Source organism: Oncorhynchus gorbuscha, linkage group LG08 (genome assembly GCF_021184085.1).
Source record: "Oncorhynchus gorbuscha isolate QuinsamMale2020 ecotype Even-year linkage group LG08, OgorEven_v1.0, whole genome shotgun sequence".
In the NCBI taxonomy this organism is placed as follows: Eukaryota; Metazoa; Chordata; class Actinopteri; order Salmoniformes; family Salmonidae; genus Oncorhynchus; species Oncorhynchus gorbuscha.
In genome coordinates this window covers 31,807,641-31,826,259 of record NC_060180.1, presented here as the reverse complement: position 1 = coordinate 31,826,259, position 18,619 = coordinate 31,807,641, and the positions used below count along the sequence as shown (strand labels likewise).

The 18,619-nt window shown below is 44.1% G+C and overlaps 1 protein-coding gene across 7 annotated transcripts in view; it reads right to left on the bottom strand.

Moving 5' to 3' along the window:
- fgfr2 (fibroblast growth factor receptor 2) overlaps window positions 1-18,619 on the bottom strand; it is a 111,569-nt gene that overhangs the window by 18,745 nt on the left and 74,205 nt on the right. For all 7 annotated transcript variants that reach the window (XM_046359172.1, XM_046359170.1, XM_046359171.1 and 4 more), the window contains 3 exons: window positions 17,478-17,668; window positions 16,407-16,529; window positions 8,367-8,437 (listed from right to left, as the gene is read on the bottom strand). In XM_046359172.1, coding sequence (XP_046215128.1) covers window positions 8,367-8,437; window positions 16,407-16,529; window positions 17,478-17,668 — 385 coding nt within the window. The remainder of the gene's footprint in view (window positions 1-8,366; window positions 8,438-16,406; window positions 16,530-17,477; window positions 17,669-18,619) is intronic.

Below are 18,619 nucleotides of genomic sequence, written 5' to 3'. Positions count from 1 at the left end.
ACCATTTTTTCCAAAAGTTTACTAAGGGTTGGTAACAGGCTGATTGGTCGGCTTTTTGAGTCAGTAAAGGCGCTTTGCTATTCTTAGGTAGCATAATTACTTTTGCTTCCTTCCAGGCCTGTAGGCACACACTTTCTAGTAGGCTTAAATTGAAAAATAGGAGTGGCAGCATCGTCCGCTATCATCCTCAGTAATTTTCCATCCAAGTTGTCAGACCACGGTGGCTTGTCATTGTTGATCGACAACAATAATTATTTCACCTCTTCCACACTCACTTGACAGAATTCAAAATTACAATGCTTGTCTTTCATAATTCATAAATATATTTGGATGTGTAGTGTCAGCATTTGTTGCTGGCACGTCATGCCTATGTTTGATAATCTAGGCAATGAAAAAATGATTAAAATAGTTGGCAATATCAGTGGGTTTTGTGATAAATGAGCCATCTGATTCAATGAATGATGGAGCCGAGTTTGCCTTTTTCCCAAAAATGTAATTTAAGGTCCACCAAAGCCTTTTACTATCATTCTTTATGTCACTCAACTTTGTTTCATCGTGTAGTCTCTTCTTCTTTTTATTCAGTTTAGTCACATGATTTCTTAATTTGAAATATGTTTGCCAATCGGTTGTGCAGCTTGACTTATTTGCCATTCCTTTTGCCTCATCCTTCTCAACCATACACATTTTACAATTCCTCATCATTCCAGAGGGATTTAACAGTTTTTACAGTCATTTTCTTAATAGGTGCATGTTTATAAGTAACTGGAATAAGCAATTTCATAAATGTGTCAAGTGCAGCATCTGGTTGCTCCTCATTACACACCATGGACCAAATATTCTTTACATCAACAACATAGGAATAACTACAAACCTTCTTCTATGACCTCTTATACACTATATTAGGACCAGCCTTTGGAACTTTGGTTTTCCTAGATATGGCTACTATATTGTGATCACTACATCCGATGGATCTAGATACTGGTTTCAAGCTAATTTCTGCAACAGTAAAGATGTGATCAATACATGTTGATGATTTCATTCCTGTGCTGTTTGTAACTAACCTGACTGATAACATGAACCAGGTTGCAGGCACCGGTTACAGTTTGAAGCTTTTTCTTGAGTAGGCAGCTTGATGAAAGCCAGTCAATATTTAACTCACCCAGAAAATATACCTCTCTGTTGATATCACATACATTTTCAAGCATTTCACACATATTATCCAGATACTGACTGTTAGCACATGGTGGTCTATAGCAGCTTCCCACAAGAATGGGTTTTAGGTGAGGCAGATGAACCTGTAGCCATATTACTTCAACAGTATTTAACATGAGATCCTCTCTAAGCTTTACAGGAATGTAGGTTCTGAATATAAACAGCAACACATCCACCATTGGCATTTCTGCCTTTTCTGTAAATGTTATAACATTGTATTGCTACCACTGTATCATCAACAGTATTATCTAAGTGACTTTCAGATATATGAATGTCATCAGTTACTAGCAAATCATTGATTTCATGAACCTTGTTTCTTAAGATACATATGTTAATGTGGGCGCCCGAGTGGCGCAGTGGTCTAAGGCACTGCATCTCAATGCTAGAGGCATCACTACAGACCCTGGTTTGATTCCAGGCTGTATCAAAACTGGCCGTGATTGGGAGTCCCATAGGGCGCAATTTAGGTGGATCCTATCCTCCTTATAAAACGTGTTTGTTTCAAAAAGGTATCGAAATTGTCAACAAAAGTTACACCAATTGAGCTGCAATCACGTAGCCAGTTGTGAAGAGAAAGAAAATTGAACGCTAAAAAGTTCAATGCCACGAAGCAGAGCCATATATGATGGGTATTTTATTAGTGTCTAGTAGAGAGTCAATCAGCTCTTTACAATGTCATCAGCTGCCCTTCATAATGTAATTAAAACCCACATGGACTACAATGGAATCGATTCCCGTGTCCTGTCGTAGTACATTCAGGAGTAGCTTAGTAATGTAATTTACTTGAGCTCCGGGATAGGACTTTGTTTTTGCACCAGGAACGGTCCCATTTCTTACCATGGAACTGCCCAAAATCACGGCTGGTGAGAAGGATGAGGAAATCCGCCCACTCCCACGCTTCACAGGATTCGGATATCCCCAGTGCTGGGAACCCCCAGTGGTGAAGGTGCAGCAAAATCAGGCTCCAAGACGGCAAAAATATTTGTTGTTTGTATCCGCTCCAGGCCTCTCGTTGGGAGAGTAGACAGCTTTGCGGTTGGCTACTGTCTTCAGCTTCCAAATCAGTCAGGTTTCAAGACTAGTCATTCAACTGAGACTGCTCTTCTCTGTATCACGGAGGCGCTCCGCACCGCTAAAGCTAACTCTCTCTCCTCTGCTCTCATCCTTCTAGACCTATCGGCTGCCTTCGATACTGTGAACCATCAGATCCTCCTCTCCACCCTCTCCGAGTTGGGCATCTCCGGCGCGGCCCACGCTTGGATTGCGTCCTACCTGACTGGTCGCTCCTACCAGGTGGCGTGGCGAGAATCTGTCTCCTCACCACGCGCTCTCACCACTGGTGTCCCCCAGGGCTCTGTTCTAGGCCCTCTCCTATTCTCGCTATACACCAAGTCACTTGGCTCTGTCATAACCTCACATGGTCTCTCCTATCATTGCTATGCTGACGACACACAATTAATCTTCTCCTTTCCCCCTTCTGATGACCAGGTGGCGAATCGCATCTCTGCATGTCTGGCAGACATATCAGTGTGGATGACGGATCACCACCTCAAGCTGAACTTCGGCAAGACGGAGCTGCTCTTCCTCCCGGGGAAGGACTGCCCATTCCATGATCTCGCCATCACGGTTGACAACTCCATTGTGTCCTCCTCCCAGAGCGCTAAGAACCTTGGCGTGATCCTGGACAACACCCTGTCGTTCTCAACTAACATCAAGGCGGTGGCCCGTTCCTGTAGGTTCATGCTCTACAACATCCGCAGAGTACGACCCTGCCTCACACAGGAAGCGGAGCAGGTCCTAATCCAGGCACTTATCATCTCCCGTCTGGATTACTGCAACTCGCTGTTGGCTGGGCTCCCTGCCTGTGCCATTAAACCCCTACAACTCATCCAGAACGCCGCAGCCCGTCTAGTGTTCAACCTTCCCAAGTTCTCTCACGTCACCCCGCTCCTCCGCTCTCTCCACTGGCTTCCAGTTGAAGCTCGCATCCGCTACAAGACCATGGTGCTTGCCTACGGAGCTGTGAGGGGAACGGCACCTCAGTAGCTCCAGGCTCTGATCAGGCCCTACACCCAAATAAGGGCACTGCGTTCATCCACCTCTGGCCTGCTCGCCTCCCTACCACTGAGGAAGTACAGTTCCCGCTCAGCCCAGTCAAAACTGTTCGCTGCTCTGGCTCCCCAATGGTGGAACAAACTCCCTCACGACGCCAGGACAGCGGAGTCAATCACCACCTTCCGGAGACACCTGAAACCCCACCTCTTTAAGGAATACTTAGGATAGGATAAAGTAATCCTTCTCACCCCCCCCTTAAAATATTTAGATGCACTATTGTAAAGTGGCTGTTCCACTGGATGTCATAAGGTGAATGCACCAATTTGTAAGTCGCTCTGGATAAGAGCGTCTGCTAAATGACTTAAATGTAATGTAATGTAAAGCTTCCATGGCTTGTGACATGCGACCATCGTTGATTGCCATGCTCCTCTTGGTGTGCTCCTTTGACTCCGCTATCAGATGGGGATCTCCGGGCAACAACGGCCAGTCAGATAACGACAAAACGACAAGGCGGTGATGCATCTAACAAGCGCGAACGCTGTCCAGCCACCGGTGTAGAAGAGGTTAACATTCCACTCTGTGCTTTCCCCAGTTTCTTACGTAGGCTGGCGATCTGAGTAATCAAGGAAGACAGCTCAAGCCTATAATCCTCGGCAAGCAAACAATTGCCGCATTGGAACTCGGAGTGATCCGGTGTGTACCGAAACTAAGCGAAGTAGATACAGCTCCTACAGTGCTGGAACCGTTAATTTATTTCTCCAGACAAACGGTCTCCATTGCAAAACTCATCCGGGACTAACTTTGTTAGCTTAATGGCTAGCAGCTCTGTCAAACAGGCTATTCATTGGGATTCCGGGACAAGAAATAGCAGGACGAGCTGTTAAAAGCAAACAGCATCGTGGAATCCATGCAAAAACAAGTTCTTTATTTATATTGAACAAATATTGGTTAACAAATTGAGTGTTTCCAGCATACAGTGTTCAGCTGCGCACATTGATGATTTCACTGTGTGATGACGTGGCCAAGCAAGCTGTGATGTGCCTTTTACTGAGGAGTGGCTTCCGTCTGGCCACTCGACCATAAAGGCCTGATTGGTGGAGTGCTGCAGAGATGGTTGTCCTTCTGGAAGATTCTCCCATCTCGACAGAGAAACTCTGGAGCTCAGTCAGGATAGCGTTCTTGATCACCTCCCTGACCAAGGCCCCTGTGTGCTTGGGGACCTTCAATGCTTCATAAATGTTTTGGTACCCTTCACCAGATCTGTACCTTGACACAATCCTGTCTCCGAGCTCTACTGACAATTCCTTTGACGTCATGGCTTGGTTTTTGCTCTAACATGCACTGTTATCTGTGGGACCTTATATAGACAGGTGTGTGCCTTTCCAAATCTTGTCCAATCAATTGCATTTACCAAAGGTGGACTCCAATCAAGCTGTAGCAACATCTCAAGAATGACCAATGGAAACAGGATACACCTGAGCTCAATTTCGAGTCTCATAGCAAAGGGTCTGAATACTCATGTAAATAAGGTATTTCTGTTTTTAATTTTTAATACATTTGCAAACACTTCTAAAAAACTGTTTGTTTTGCCATTATGGGGTATTGTTTGTAGATTGATGAGGAAAAAATGTAGTTTAATACATTTTAGAATTTTATAACGTAAAAAAAATATGGGAAAAGGGAATGGGTCTGAATACTTTCCGAATGCGCTGTATATAGTCTTGTCAGTGTGCAGAGAGTCAGTGCAAGATATGGCCAATGCAGGTAGTCCGGGTAACCATTTAATTAACTAGTTAGCAGTGTTATGGCTTGGAGGTAGAAGCTGTCTCGGAGCCTGATGGTCCGAGAAGTGATGCTCTGGTACCGCTTGCCGGACGGTAGCAGAGTAAACAATCTATGGCTTGGTTGGCTGGTGCAATTTTTTGGGCCTTCCTCTGACATCGCCTGATATAGAGGTCCTGGGTGGCAGGGTGCTCACCACAGTGATGTACTGGGACGTCCGCACCACCCTCTGTTGCCCTCTGCGGTCGAGAGTGGTTCATTTGTCATACCAAGCTGTGATGCAGCCAGTCAAGATGCTCTCAATGGTGCAGCTGTAGAACGTTTTGAGAATCGTGAGGGCCCATACCAAACGATTTCAGCCTCCTGAGGGGTAAGACGCACTGTTGTGCCCTCTTCACGACTTTGCGGGTGTGTGTGGAGCATGTGATGTAGATGCCAAGGAACTTGAAGCTCTTGACCCGCTCCACTACAGCCCTGTCGATGTGGATGGGGACGTGCTTTCCCCTCTTTTTCTTGTAGTTCACGATTAGCTCCTTGGTCTTACTGACGTTGAGGTAGAAACTGTTGTCCTGGCACCACACTGCCAAGTCTCTTCCCTGTATGCGGTCTCATCGCCGTCGGTGATCAGGCCCACCACTTTCATGTCATCAGAAACTTGATGATGATGTTGGAGTCGTGCATGGCCTTCGCAGTCATGGTTGAACAGGGAGTACAGGGGAGGACTAAAGGTGTCAGCATGCTTGCATACTCCCTTAAAATACCTTTGGTCGAACGACAAGGAAAACGCGGCATTAGTTCGGTTTGTCTATTTTGAGATGCCGTAGCCAATATACACTTCCTCCAAATAGTTCGAATTAATCTAAGAACATTAATTTTGACATTTTTCCAGAGGTGATCTTAGTTGCGCAATTTTACATTTAAATAAGATGTTTGGTGCAGTATTTCTCAATGAAAAAATGTGCATGAAAACAGGTTGTCTCTTGTTGAATGACAACAAAGACGTTATTGAAAAAGATCTACTGTTGACCAATTACCAACGAAGGGGCTTAGACTTTGGCTCCGAGCTTTGGCTTGCCACCAACAAAAAAATGTGTGTGACCAAACAGCCGAAAAAATTCCTCACCGAAGTCCAAGACAAACAAAATGTTGTCATAATATATGCACAAACTCTTCTGAACTGTTTCGGCTGGGAAACATGCGGACGCCTTAAGCACACACCCCTGAGGGGCTCCCGTGTTGATGGTCACCGTGGCAGAGGTGTTGTTACCTACCCTCACCAACTGGGGCAGCACGTCAGGAAGTCCATCCAACATCCAGTTGCAGAGAGAGGTTTTGGTGATGAGCGTGGATGAGCTATAGCAGGGTGTAGCTATCAATGCCCTCTTTCTGACCTCCCTCCGGTAGCCCGCAACACCCCGCGGCACCGACCCGCTCCTACAGCTGGTGGGTAGTGCCATGCTGGCATCAAAGATGCCCTTTGTCCCAATACTGGACAGTCACAATGTCACACTGGCCCCCATTGTCCAGTCAACTAGTCAGTGACACACCAAAACAAACAGTGAACTGGACCACCCACTCAGAGATAACAAGGCTAACAGTATAGATTACTATTTATGTAATGGATGACTGTGTTAATAGCTAGCTCAATTCTACTGTACATTGTCACTGTACTGTACAGTGTCCGGTCATTATTACAACACTCATTTAAAACATCAATAATACCCTGATATTGACATTCATCAATAGCATGCTGTATCTACATACAGTGATACACAAGATCAATGTTTCCCCTAAATTCATTTAACAGCGGGAAAGATCCTAGGGGAAATATTCAATGGAAGTGTTGTCTATTTTCAGTGTATGGCATATCTCATCTATGAATCCTCATGGCAGTTTGTGTGTTTGGAGCAACAAAGAGTGTATTATAGCACACGCAAGGAAATGTGGCACACACACACACACACACACATACATACACAGAGCTACAAGCCTACGTTAATGACCCAAAGAGGACATGACATGACACAGACACACCTTTCTTTTATTTAGTCCTGCGGGTATTTCTCCATCCATCTGTTAACATAACTGGCCCTGAATTTGTTCTCTCCTATCTCCCACCATATCTTTCCGTTTGTTTACATACTCCTCTGCTCCATTCAATGGCACTTTGTATCCATCGCTCACCTCTCATCATTCCATTGGCCCATGTAGGTATACACACAAGCTCTCTGTCTCTCTCACACACACACTAAGGTAGCACACAACAGGAGAATGGGGGATGAGACTGGTCTGCTAACTAGCCTAAATACATTAAGCTTATGCAGAATAGCATACTTCTGTGGCTCAAATTAGTGCACACTGTTAGGTGTTTGGGCATTTCACTCTAACATTTTCCCTGACAAACAACAATATGTATATGAATTGTATATGGGGGTATGCGGGTATTACTTAATCCAAAAGAGACATCATATACTCATTTAATCTGATGTCACGCTATGGATCAGTTTTTGCCTAAAGTGGGATTCAGTTGGGGGACTTGGCTACTCTTTTGTTCTTCTGTTTCCTTTTTTAGAGCAAGGAGTCGTTGAAAGAGATGAGGAACATGTTCAAAGAATGAAGACTCAAGACTGAGAGATGAGTGTGTGCAGAATGGGTAGAAGGTGAGAGAGGAGGCCTAATTTGAAGGTTGGGGGCGAGGTGGTATTGTTGCATTCAGTTATGTGTGAAAGACTTGAAGGAGGTCTACGGGAGACTTCCGAGCAGGGCAGGGCAGGGGGTGGGCTCTGGCCCCTTCCAGAGGCTTTGAAGACAGGCAGATTAGTAACACAGCATTGGCTGCAAGTCTAGCGTGAAACTTTCACTTTTGCCACAGACCGGCCGGTACACAACCCACCCCCCCAAAAAAATACTACCCCACACCCACTAACTCCACCACAATCAAAACACCTCACTGACCTCCTGTACCCAAGCCCCCACCACCATCCCACCCTCTTACCCCCTCGGGTCTTGCTGCAAAACAATTTGCATCACAGAGCTACAGCCAGTATAGGCCAGGGTTGTGTTAATTAGGGCACACAATGACAAATGTTTTAAAGTGTTTTGCAACTGAAAACGAATATAAAAGTTTTTTATTGTACAGGTCTAGCTAGTCCCTCCCTGTTTTAATTGTTTTTCTTGCCTAATGAACCTAGTCTAGGCTGAGTTCCTGCTTTTATTAAATTTATGTTAACCCAATGTGGAATAGACGTTGAATTGACGTCTGTGCCCAGTGGACTGCATGGGTGTGAGAGAGAGTAAAAACAAGTTACAGTACTTACACATCGCTCTGGTGAGTGTACACACGGTCGAAGAGAGCCTCAGGAGCCATCCACTTCACCGGGAGACGACCCTGAGGACAAACCCACACAGGTCAGAGGTCAATAGGTCACAGGGTTGAAAAAGTTAGATATCCATGCGCAAAATAGACATCCTCTGGGGTATTTTATGACCAATATTTATTTGCCAATCATGCAGTTCTTCCAGGTTCCTGGTATTCCCAGGAATATCATTAGATCTGGGAATTTAATTTTTATTTAGGATCCCCATTAGCTGACACTATAACGTCAGCTTGTCTTCCTGGGGTTCAACACAGAACTATAAAGACATTAGAAACAATGACCTTTTACCTTAATACATTACAAACACTTAACAAGTAGACATTAAAGAGCATTAAAATACCTTAGAGGTAATACATCTAACATTCAGTGGGATTAGTATCTGTCCAGTCATGTGGTCGATCACAGTAGATGTTCTTTAATTGTTTTCTTGAAGTTGGATTTACTTTTTGCCTGAGAAATGTGACTTTGTAAAGAATTCCATTCGGTGATGGCTCTGAATATTACTCTAGATTTGAGATTTGTCCTTGGTCTGGGGGGTATAAGGTTAACTTGCCCGTCTGGTTTGGTGGTGGTTATGTTCGTTACTTGTATACAGTAGTTGGGCAGAAAAAAACGTTGGTTTCATGAATATTACTACCCCCCTAAAAAAAAACAGGAAACCATGAGAGATTAAGATGCATTCGGTAGACATTCATATGGTTAGCGCAATGAAGAGCTAATCAGGCAGCACTGTTTTGAGCTAGTTTTTTTTGCAGCAGATGACCATATGACTGGACAGTACTCTAGGTGTGATAGAACCAAAGCTAGAATTCCCTGATCAAGAGAGCTGGATGTTACATACCCAGAACATTTTCTTGTTATAACAATGCCCCTACCTATTTCGATTACAAGGTTAACTATATGTTCAAACCAGGATAAAGCTGCGTCCAATGTGACACCAAGTAGTTTGGTCTTATGACCTGTTTCCACAGGCTACCGATCCATCGACAAGTTTAATTGAGGGTCACCAGCAAGCATTTATCTTGTACCAAATAAAACACATTTTGTTTTAGAAATAGTCAACACCAATTTGTTAACGTTAACCCACTCCTTAGTTCTTTGTTCAGTACATTTGTGAACTCATTATATTGCTGATGCAGCGCTATACATTGTAGAGTCATCAGGATACATAACCACTCTTGCTTTATTCATTACTGAGGGTACAGTAAATCATTAGTAAAGAAGTGGGTCTAGGCAGCTAACTTGAGGAACACCAAGGTGTAAATCTTTACTGTTCGAAAAGCTACCACTAAATAATACTTTTTGCCTTCTCCTGGATAGATAGCTTACCATCCAGAATAGAGCAGCATAACATTTGAGTTTTACCTAGCAAAAGTTCTGTCAGAGCCCTCCCACTCACTGCAGCGCTAGATAGAACTTTGTAGAATAACACCCATCTATGAAAAATATAACAGCAAAAAATACTCAATTCTATGTGATCAATTTGGGTTGCGGGTTCACAATTTGACCTTTTCTGAGATTTCTGCCAAGCAAGGAGGAAAGGATCCGACCTAATCCCACATCCCCAGTCCCACTTTTACCTTGCAACACCGTTGGACATAATTTTACCTGCCAATCAAGTGTCCATCTTCCCCCTCTGACTGTAAGCTACATCCCTTGTTGCATGTTGCCAGATCATTACGGCAAAATATATCGACTAAAATGAGAGGGACAGACTAGTGAGTGCGCAACATAACGTCCACTTCATAGGATGACACATATGGGCTAAAATGATCCTGTTTAATGTAACAAATGTTTCATTAGATTGTAACTGCCAGGGGTGCTCCCTCTCCGGCCTCTAGGTACCAGGCAGCTCGTTATGGCGTACACCTCTTGCCATCCTTACGCGCTCCTGCGCATCAGCGGGGGTGACCGGACCGCATCAGCGGGGGTGACCGGTCTGCTCCTGATCCCCGGGATCGTCCCTTGGGTTGGCGTCCTGCGTCTGGAGCTGACAGCGCTGGGGAGGGGGTACCGTCAGATATGCTCGCTCTCCGGCGCTCTAGGTCGCCATGCTCCTGCTTCTCAGTCGGATTGGCTGCGCCTCTGCAGAGGTGACCGGTCCGCTCCTTTTCCCTGGGATCGTCCTTTTTGTCGGCGTCCTGCAGCTGGAGCCACGCGTCAGGGAAGGGGGTGCAGTCACGTGTGCTCCCTTTCTGGCCTCTAGGTTACCAGGCTGCTCGTTATGGCGCACACCTGTTAACATCGTTACGCGCACCTGCGCGTCGTCAGACTCACCTGCCCTTTGGTTCCTTCCCCAGGTGTCATTTTTTCTGTTTCATGTCTATGCATTGTTCGAGGTTCTTGGTTTGTATTATGTTCATTTTATTAAAACACTCACTCCCTGAACTTGCTTCCTGGCTCTCAGCGCACATCGCTACAATAACTTTCCTACAGTAGTCAACTGCCAGTGAACATATCCTTGTAAATATATTTCTGCTGCTGATATCATCAGCCTAGGTACTGATGCATGCATCTATCGAAATGGTAACTGTGGTAAATACTTCCCAAAGTTGGCTGGATGTCCTTTGGGAAGTAGACCATTCTCGATACCGGTCCATCTGGCACCTCCTAAAATGTACCATACCCGGCTAAAAGGAACTTAAATATTTTGTCTTGCCCATTCAAAACATGTCTCACGTGTCTCTAGACAACAACACAAATCCTTTCAACCCCCGCCAATCTCCTACATCTACATTGCAGTGGATTTAACAAGTGAAATCAATAACGGATCATAGCTTTCACCTGGATTCCCCTGGTCAGTCTGTTATGGAAAGAGCAGGTGTTCTTAATGTTTTGTACACTCAGTGTATAATCCATGTATTGAGATTTTTACATCCTCAAAAGAGTCTCTGATATTGCTAATACATAAATGGTATGACTACACATTTAATTAATCTTATTCTTTCAACTGCATTTATTCTTACTGTATGAGCAATCAACAGACCTTTCATTGGTTCAGAGTATTTGATTGGACGAGCATGAACCAGCAGATACTCAGTCAGTGTGTGTGTGTGTGGGGGGGGCTGAGATTACTAACCCAAAGGTGTATTTCTGTCACTCCTCATAGGCCCTTGGGAGAAGGGTGAACAATCAGTTTGTCATACCGCAGGTAGGCTATGTCCCCACATTCTCCCGCAGCATTCATAGCTGGCATGAGTTATTCTCTTCTTTGGTGGACTGCCTCAGAGAAATCCTCATTGACGAAGATGCTGGAACCTTTAAGGGTTTTCGCTCTTTCAAGAACCTCAAGCTTGTCCTTGAACCTGAAGGACTTCACTACAATCGTGCTTCATTCTATAGACAGAGGACTCCTGATATCTCCAGGAGTGATATGTATATATTTTTGTTTCTTTTTCTGTTGTGGTCTAGTTTTTGCTAGCTAGTAGTCTTTTTGCTAGCGAGGGCCATCTACTTTAAGTGCTGCCTGTCTTCCCAGTGGCCTACTTGGTGTGTGAACTGCTGACTGATCATCATTTTCAGATAGTTGTTGACACATCAACCAGGATCAAGGGGCAGGAACTGTGTGACTTTCTTTGGTAATCAGTGGCTGTATAGGTGGGGGAGTGGTTTCACTTCTCCTAGGCAATCAGTGCTAGCGCTTCAGTCGCCCCTGGTTTCGCAGTCGCAGCTGTAAGCGGCGGTCAGGTCAGTTTTGTCACAAAACAAAGACAGTCGGCAAAACAAAAACAGTTCTGCCGTGTTGTTCGAGGAAGGCGCCACACAACTCTCACTTGACTATCTTACCTAGATTTTCTAATGTTTGCTCTTTTGTAGCTTTGTCAACTATGTGTGTGTTTTCTATACCTGTTTGCACCTCTCTCGGCAGGCTTTACAGACACTCCCCACCCCCTGGCTGCAACCCTTCTAATTTAGTGTACCCTGCGTGCACAACCCATGTGGAATTCCGGGTCTCTGTTAGCATTTGGAACAGCCAATTTGCAGTCAAGAACGCAGAGTTCATCTCAGCCTATACTTTTCTAGAGGCTGCTGGACCTACTAATCTCACAGTAACCCCCCCCACCCCTTCCAGGACTCTGATCACTACTTAGTTAATCTCCCTTTCCACCAACCCTAACCACTCAGCTCCTACCCAGATGGTCATGTGCCATCACAATCTTTGCTCTCTCCCACTACACTCTCCTCTTCTATCCTTATCATCGCTCCCTTCTGCTAAATCCTTCTCCCTCTTGTCTCCTGATTCTGCCTCTTCGACCTTACTCTCCTCCATTCCCGCATCCTATGACTCGCCCTGTCCCCTTTCCGCTCGGCCGTCCCCTCCTACTCCGTGGCTGAGTGACTCATTGCAAGCTTACAGAACAGGGCTACGGGCAGCTGAGCGAAAAATAAACTTCCGGAGGACCTATCATCCTTTCACTCCCTCCTTTCTACCTTCTCTTACTCTATCTGCTGCTAAAGCCACTTTCTACCACTCTAAATTTCAAAGCTTTACCTCTAACCCTAGGAAACTCTCCCCCTCCCCTCTCTGCGGACGACTTTGTCAAGCACTGACAAAAAGGTTGACGACATCCGCTACTCATTCACTAAGCCTATTGAGTCCACTAGTCTCAAACACACAGAACTATCCAACGTCTTGTCCTCTTTCTCCCCTCTCTCTCCAGATGACATCCTGCAACTAGTGAGGTCAGGCCACCCAGCCCAATCCCCTCCTCCCTTCTCCAGACCATCTCTGGAGACCTTCTCCCATTCCTCCCTTCCCTCATCAACTCATCCCTGACCACCGGCTGCATCCCCTCTGGCCCAAGTTTCTCCCCTTTTCAAGAAACCAACACTTGACTCAACTCACATCTTTTCTTTCCAAAACACTTGAGCGTGCTGTCTCTGATCAACTTTCTCGTTATCGCTCTCAGAACGATCTTCTTGACCCTAACCAGTCAGGCTTAAAGACTGGTCACTCAACCGAGACTGCTCTTCTCTGTGTCATGGAGGCTCTCCGCATGGCTAAGGCTGACTCTCTCCTCTGTTCTCATCCTCCTAGAGCTAACCGCTAGATCTAACAATCAGATAATTTTCTCCACCCTCTCAGTGGTGGAGAAGTCTATGCACACTCTTGGATTGCACCCTACCTGGCAGGCCACACCTACCAGGTGACGTGAGGAGGATCTGTGTTTGCACCACATACTCTCACTACTGGTGTCCCCCAGGGCTCGGTTCTAGGGCCTCTCCTCTTCTGTCTATTCACCAAGTCACTCGTCTCCATCATATCCTCACATGGTCTCTCCTATCTCTGCTATCACCCCCTCCCTCTCCCCCAGATATCTCAACTTGGATTCTGGCCCACCACCTCAAGCTCAACAAGACGGAACTGCTCTTTCTCCTGGTGAAGGCCTGTCCGCTCAAATACCTCTTCATCACGGCTGACAACTCCAGTGTTGCCCTCCCAAAGTGCAAATAACTTGTGGGTGGTTGTTTTCAACTAGGCTAGGTTCTCTGCATTATAGTATGTGTAATGAAAGAGAGAGAGAGAGAGAGAGAGAGAGAGAGAGAGAGAGAGAGAGAGAGAGAGAGAGAGAGAGAGAGAGAGAGAGAGAGAGATTGTCATCTTCATAGTAGACCCCCAGTAGCATTCATCCCATTCCCACTGTAGAGCATAGCACAGCCTGCTGCTTTTTCATTACACATACTATACTGCAGAGAACCTAGCCTAGTTGAAAACAACCACCCACAACAGCATGGGCAATAGACAATGGGTGATGGTGAGGATGTAGTGTAGGAGAAAAGAGACTTATTTCGGAAGGTGTATTAAAACCTTAGGGGCAGATATAATGTTAATCATCATGACGGTTCCTCTATGAGGACGGATATCATCACCATCTATGAGGGCGTCCTAACCCTATCTGGGAAAGCTGATTACCTGGCGGGTCAATCAAGGCTAAATCATATTGTAATAGATGGTATCCAGGAAAGTCAACGTGAAATATGGCCAGAATCAGAGACAAAGTTCATAACTTGCGAGGTGAGGAGGAGGATTATTTAAAATACTGTTTGAAGAGGTAGCGTTTGAGAATTTTTCGGAAGATGGGCTGGGACTCTGCTGTCCTAGCTTCAGGGGAAAGCTGGTTCCACCATTGGGCTGCCAGGACAGTAGAGCCGCAACAGACCTAGTTAAAGTGCAGTACTTATTTAATTTAAAAGAACAAATGTACTGTATATGTTAGCATGTTTTTTACACTGGCTTTAGCCATAGAGGGAGCAGGCCAGCCAAGGCAACTGTTGCATAGCAACAACTACTGACCACAAACCCACAACTGACAAGGTAAAAATCTATTGTTTTGCCCCCGAAAAAGGCAGTTAACCCACTGTTCCCTGGTAGGCCGTCATTGTAAATAAGAATTTGTTCCTAACTGACTTGCCTAGTTAAATAAATAATAAAACAGACAACTACTGAACAACACAACTAATGACCAACCACATAAATACTAACCAGTTTAAGACTAGGGATCTCCCCGACCACAAAAAATCTTGGTCGACCTACAGCTGTTTGTTCTTTAGACCAATCAATTGGTCAGATTATTTAAAAGTGTATTTTCTTTTATATAGATACACCCTGAATTGTGCCGTCATTGTAAATAAGAATGTGTTCTTAATTGACTTGCCTAGTTAAATAAAGGTTAAATACAAAATAAAACATTTGGGAGGAGCATGGTGATGTGGTACAGAGCTCGCTTTTGCCTCTGCATGCCTCTGGAGGCTCTGCAATTGCGTCACACAATTTATGCTTGATCCGAAAATGTGGTCAGAGACTACATATGGAGGATATGTAGTCTCTGACCACATTTTCGGATCAAGCATAAATTGGCATTTAGCCTAGGCCTCCGCAATGGATTTGTTTACTGAGATGGGTGCAAATATATATATTTGTTACTGCTCAACTAAAACATTCAAGGTCGACCAACAGTCTAACGACCAAACAATAGACCAGTTGACTAATTGGGGTCAGAACACATTAGCATACATTAGCATAACATCACCACTTACTCATGTTCAGGCTATCCTAAAAAAAACATATTTTAACATTTTAGGAACTGTAATAATACACATTTCCATTGAATAACTCCACAACATTAACTATTGAACCGTTCAAGCTAGAGGCACCAAACCAACTCTCAGATGTTCAAGCTATTCTAACTTCAAATTTGTTAACTTTTATGAACTACAATCATATACATTTCCATAACAAATACAATTAAAACAATTATAATCCCACTTTATAACACAACAAAATGTGGAAAAAGTCAAGGGGTGTGAATATTTCCTGAAGTCACTTTAGCTAAATAAATTAGCTAGATTTTGTTTGTGTACTGCCATTTGTTAATAACATAGCTATGTTTGTCACTGGTATGGGCTAGTAAATATCCTAAAACAAGCTAAAACCGGGGAGAAGGAAGAGAGAATTCCATTTCTGTTCCATCTGCTGCTTGCTTGCTAATGTTCACTCATATGTATTTCCACATGTAATTACATTTGTATTCCATAAAGATTGTTGTGACTATTGTAGAAAAATCCTCACAGTTGTTGTTTATAGTAAAAAGTGAAGTGCCATTTACAGCTTACCATGTACAGTAGGCTACAGGCAATACATGTATGTTCCTCCACCATGTGAGTTTACAAAAATTACAATCTTGTGTTCGTTCGGGGCTTTCCGGCAGTCTTCGTGGATTTTATATGCAGAGAGCATAGATTGTACAATTGCAAACTAACAAATCATTTTTAACATTACAACCCATGTACAGTATATTAGTTCATATACAGCACCAACTACATACATATCTGTTACGGTCCATTATCGACTACCTGGACTTTAACAGAATTTAAATGGAATTGAACCCAAACTCTGTCACATACACCCCCTCACAACACCACAGAACACTAACTTACACACGGAGTAGCATGCCCCCCCCCCCAAAAAAAAATACTCACGTTAGTTGTCTTTTTATAGTAATCAATGTTGTGGACGTCTCTGGCCAGGCCAAAGTCTGCAATCTTCATAAAGTTGCTTTCTGTGACCAGGACATTCCTCGCTGCTAGATCTCTATGTATACACTGGGTGGAGAGAAGGAGATAAAATAGGAGAAGGGGAGAAAAGATAACAGTGGTAATTGTGAAAGGGCAGGGGTGGATGGAGAGGAGAGAAAAAGGTTAGAAAAGCAGAAGAGGGTAGAAGAAGAGAGGAAAACCAGTGGAAAGATTGGGAAAAGGAGAAGAGAACATGATACAGTTACTTCATTGTTCAAATATAGACATATGCAAATGCTAAAATACAAGCAAGCGATGCTGTTAAATGCTTTTATACTTTATACGTGTAGTAACCCAAAAAAACACACATTCAACTAACCACATGCTACCTAATATACCATGACGATATTGCACATGCATGAGAAACAAGCCTGAATCTGAAAACTATTTTTGACATACATAAGTTGTTTTGTGTGCCTAGGTGTGCATGTGTGTCTCTGTGCATGACTGCGTGCCAGAGTGTGTGTGTGTGTGTGTGTATGTGTGTGTCTTAACATACTCTGTGATTGTATGCTCTAGCCTCTGACAGATTCCTCTAGTGAGAGGGAGCGTGATGGAGTGTTGGGCTATGTGCCCATTCCCTGTTGTGAAAAATATATTCTTCAGTTGTCTGCACAAAAAGGCTTTGTGTGATAGCGAGAGACAATGCTGGGATTTGGACAGAGGGCTAGAGATGTGTTTTTAGGAGACAATATTCCCACAATCAAATCAAATCCAATTTTATTTGTCACATAAACATGGTTAGCAGATGTTAATGCGAGTGTAGCGAAATGCTTGTGCTTCTAGTTCCGACAATGCAGTAATAACCAACGAGTAATCTAACTAACAATTCCAAAATGATAAACACACACTTTTTACACAACCACCTTTAGCTATAAAGCCCTATCACAAAGGTCCAGTGCAATGTCATGAAAGTCTGTCTACCAATCAGAATGGTGAGAATGAACATGGTGTGTTTGTGTGTGGTGTGTGCACCTTCTGCGAGGCGAGATATTCCATGCCCCGTGCCACCTGGTAGGTACAGGAGACCAGGTCCTTGAAGGCGAGCTGTTCGTCTGAGCAGCGGTTAATATCGTAGGAATACTCCATGCCAGGGGGCCTGCGGGCACGTAGGTACTCCCTCAGGTTCCCTTTAGAGGCATACTCCACTATCACATACAGAGGGCCTGACACACACACACACAGAGAGAGAGAGAAAGAGAGACACACACTCATTTAGGACTCAACCACACTGACTGACCACTGCTTTCCAAAATGGGGAGGAGAGAAGTAACCATTTACATTACATTTACATTTAAGTCATTTAGTAGACGCTCTTATCCAGAGCGACTTACAAATTGGTGCATTCACCTTATGACATCCAGTGGAACAGTCACTTTACAATAGTGCATCTAAATCTTAAAGGGGGGGGGGGGTGAGAGGGATTACTTATCCTACCGAGTCAAGCAGGGATTTTGGGCATCAGGATTTAAATGTTGACTGAAACAATTTGTGGGGGACAGTGGCAAACATGGACTAATGACAAATATATGGGAGGGTAGAGTTCTGTTCAACACTATATTCATTGTAGGTGTGTGGGAGAGAACTTGGCAACTCTACTCTAGCAATACATTTCGGTGTGTGAGCATGCGCGTGCTTTCTTGTTTCTCATTTCACCACAATGGAATCAAAGGATGTATTTGGGTGTTTTGGGAGCATTGTTCGTGTTTATTAATGGCCACCAAATGAAAAAATAGCTGTGTTTTTCTGTGGCTTGGTGGTGACCTAACATAATCGTTTGTGGTGCTTTCGCTGTACATCCTTTTTAAAATCAGACACTGTGGCTGGATTAACGAGGATTTTATCTTTAAAATGGTGTAAAATACTTGTATGCTTGAGGAATTTTAATTATGTGATTTTTGTTGTTTTGAATTTGGCGCCCTGCACTTTCACTGGCTGTTGCGAGTTGGTTCCGACTAGACAGGTTAAAGGGATAATCCACCTCAGAAATAAAATAATGAAACTTATGATTTGGTGAAAGCCTATGTTCTATGTTCTAGTGGTTAAAATAACAATTTCCCCCATGATTTAACTTCTAAGTGGTCTGTCTATGAAATCAGGAAATCGTGTAGGAACGC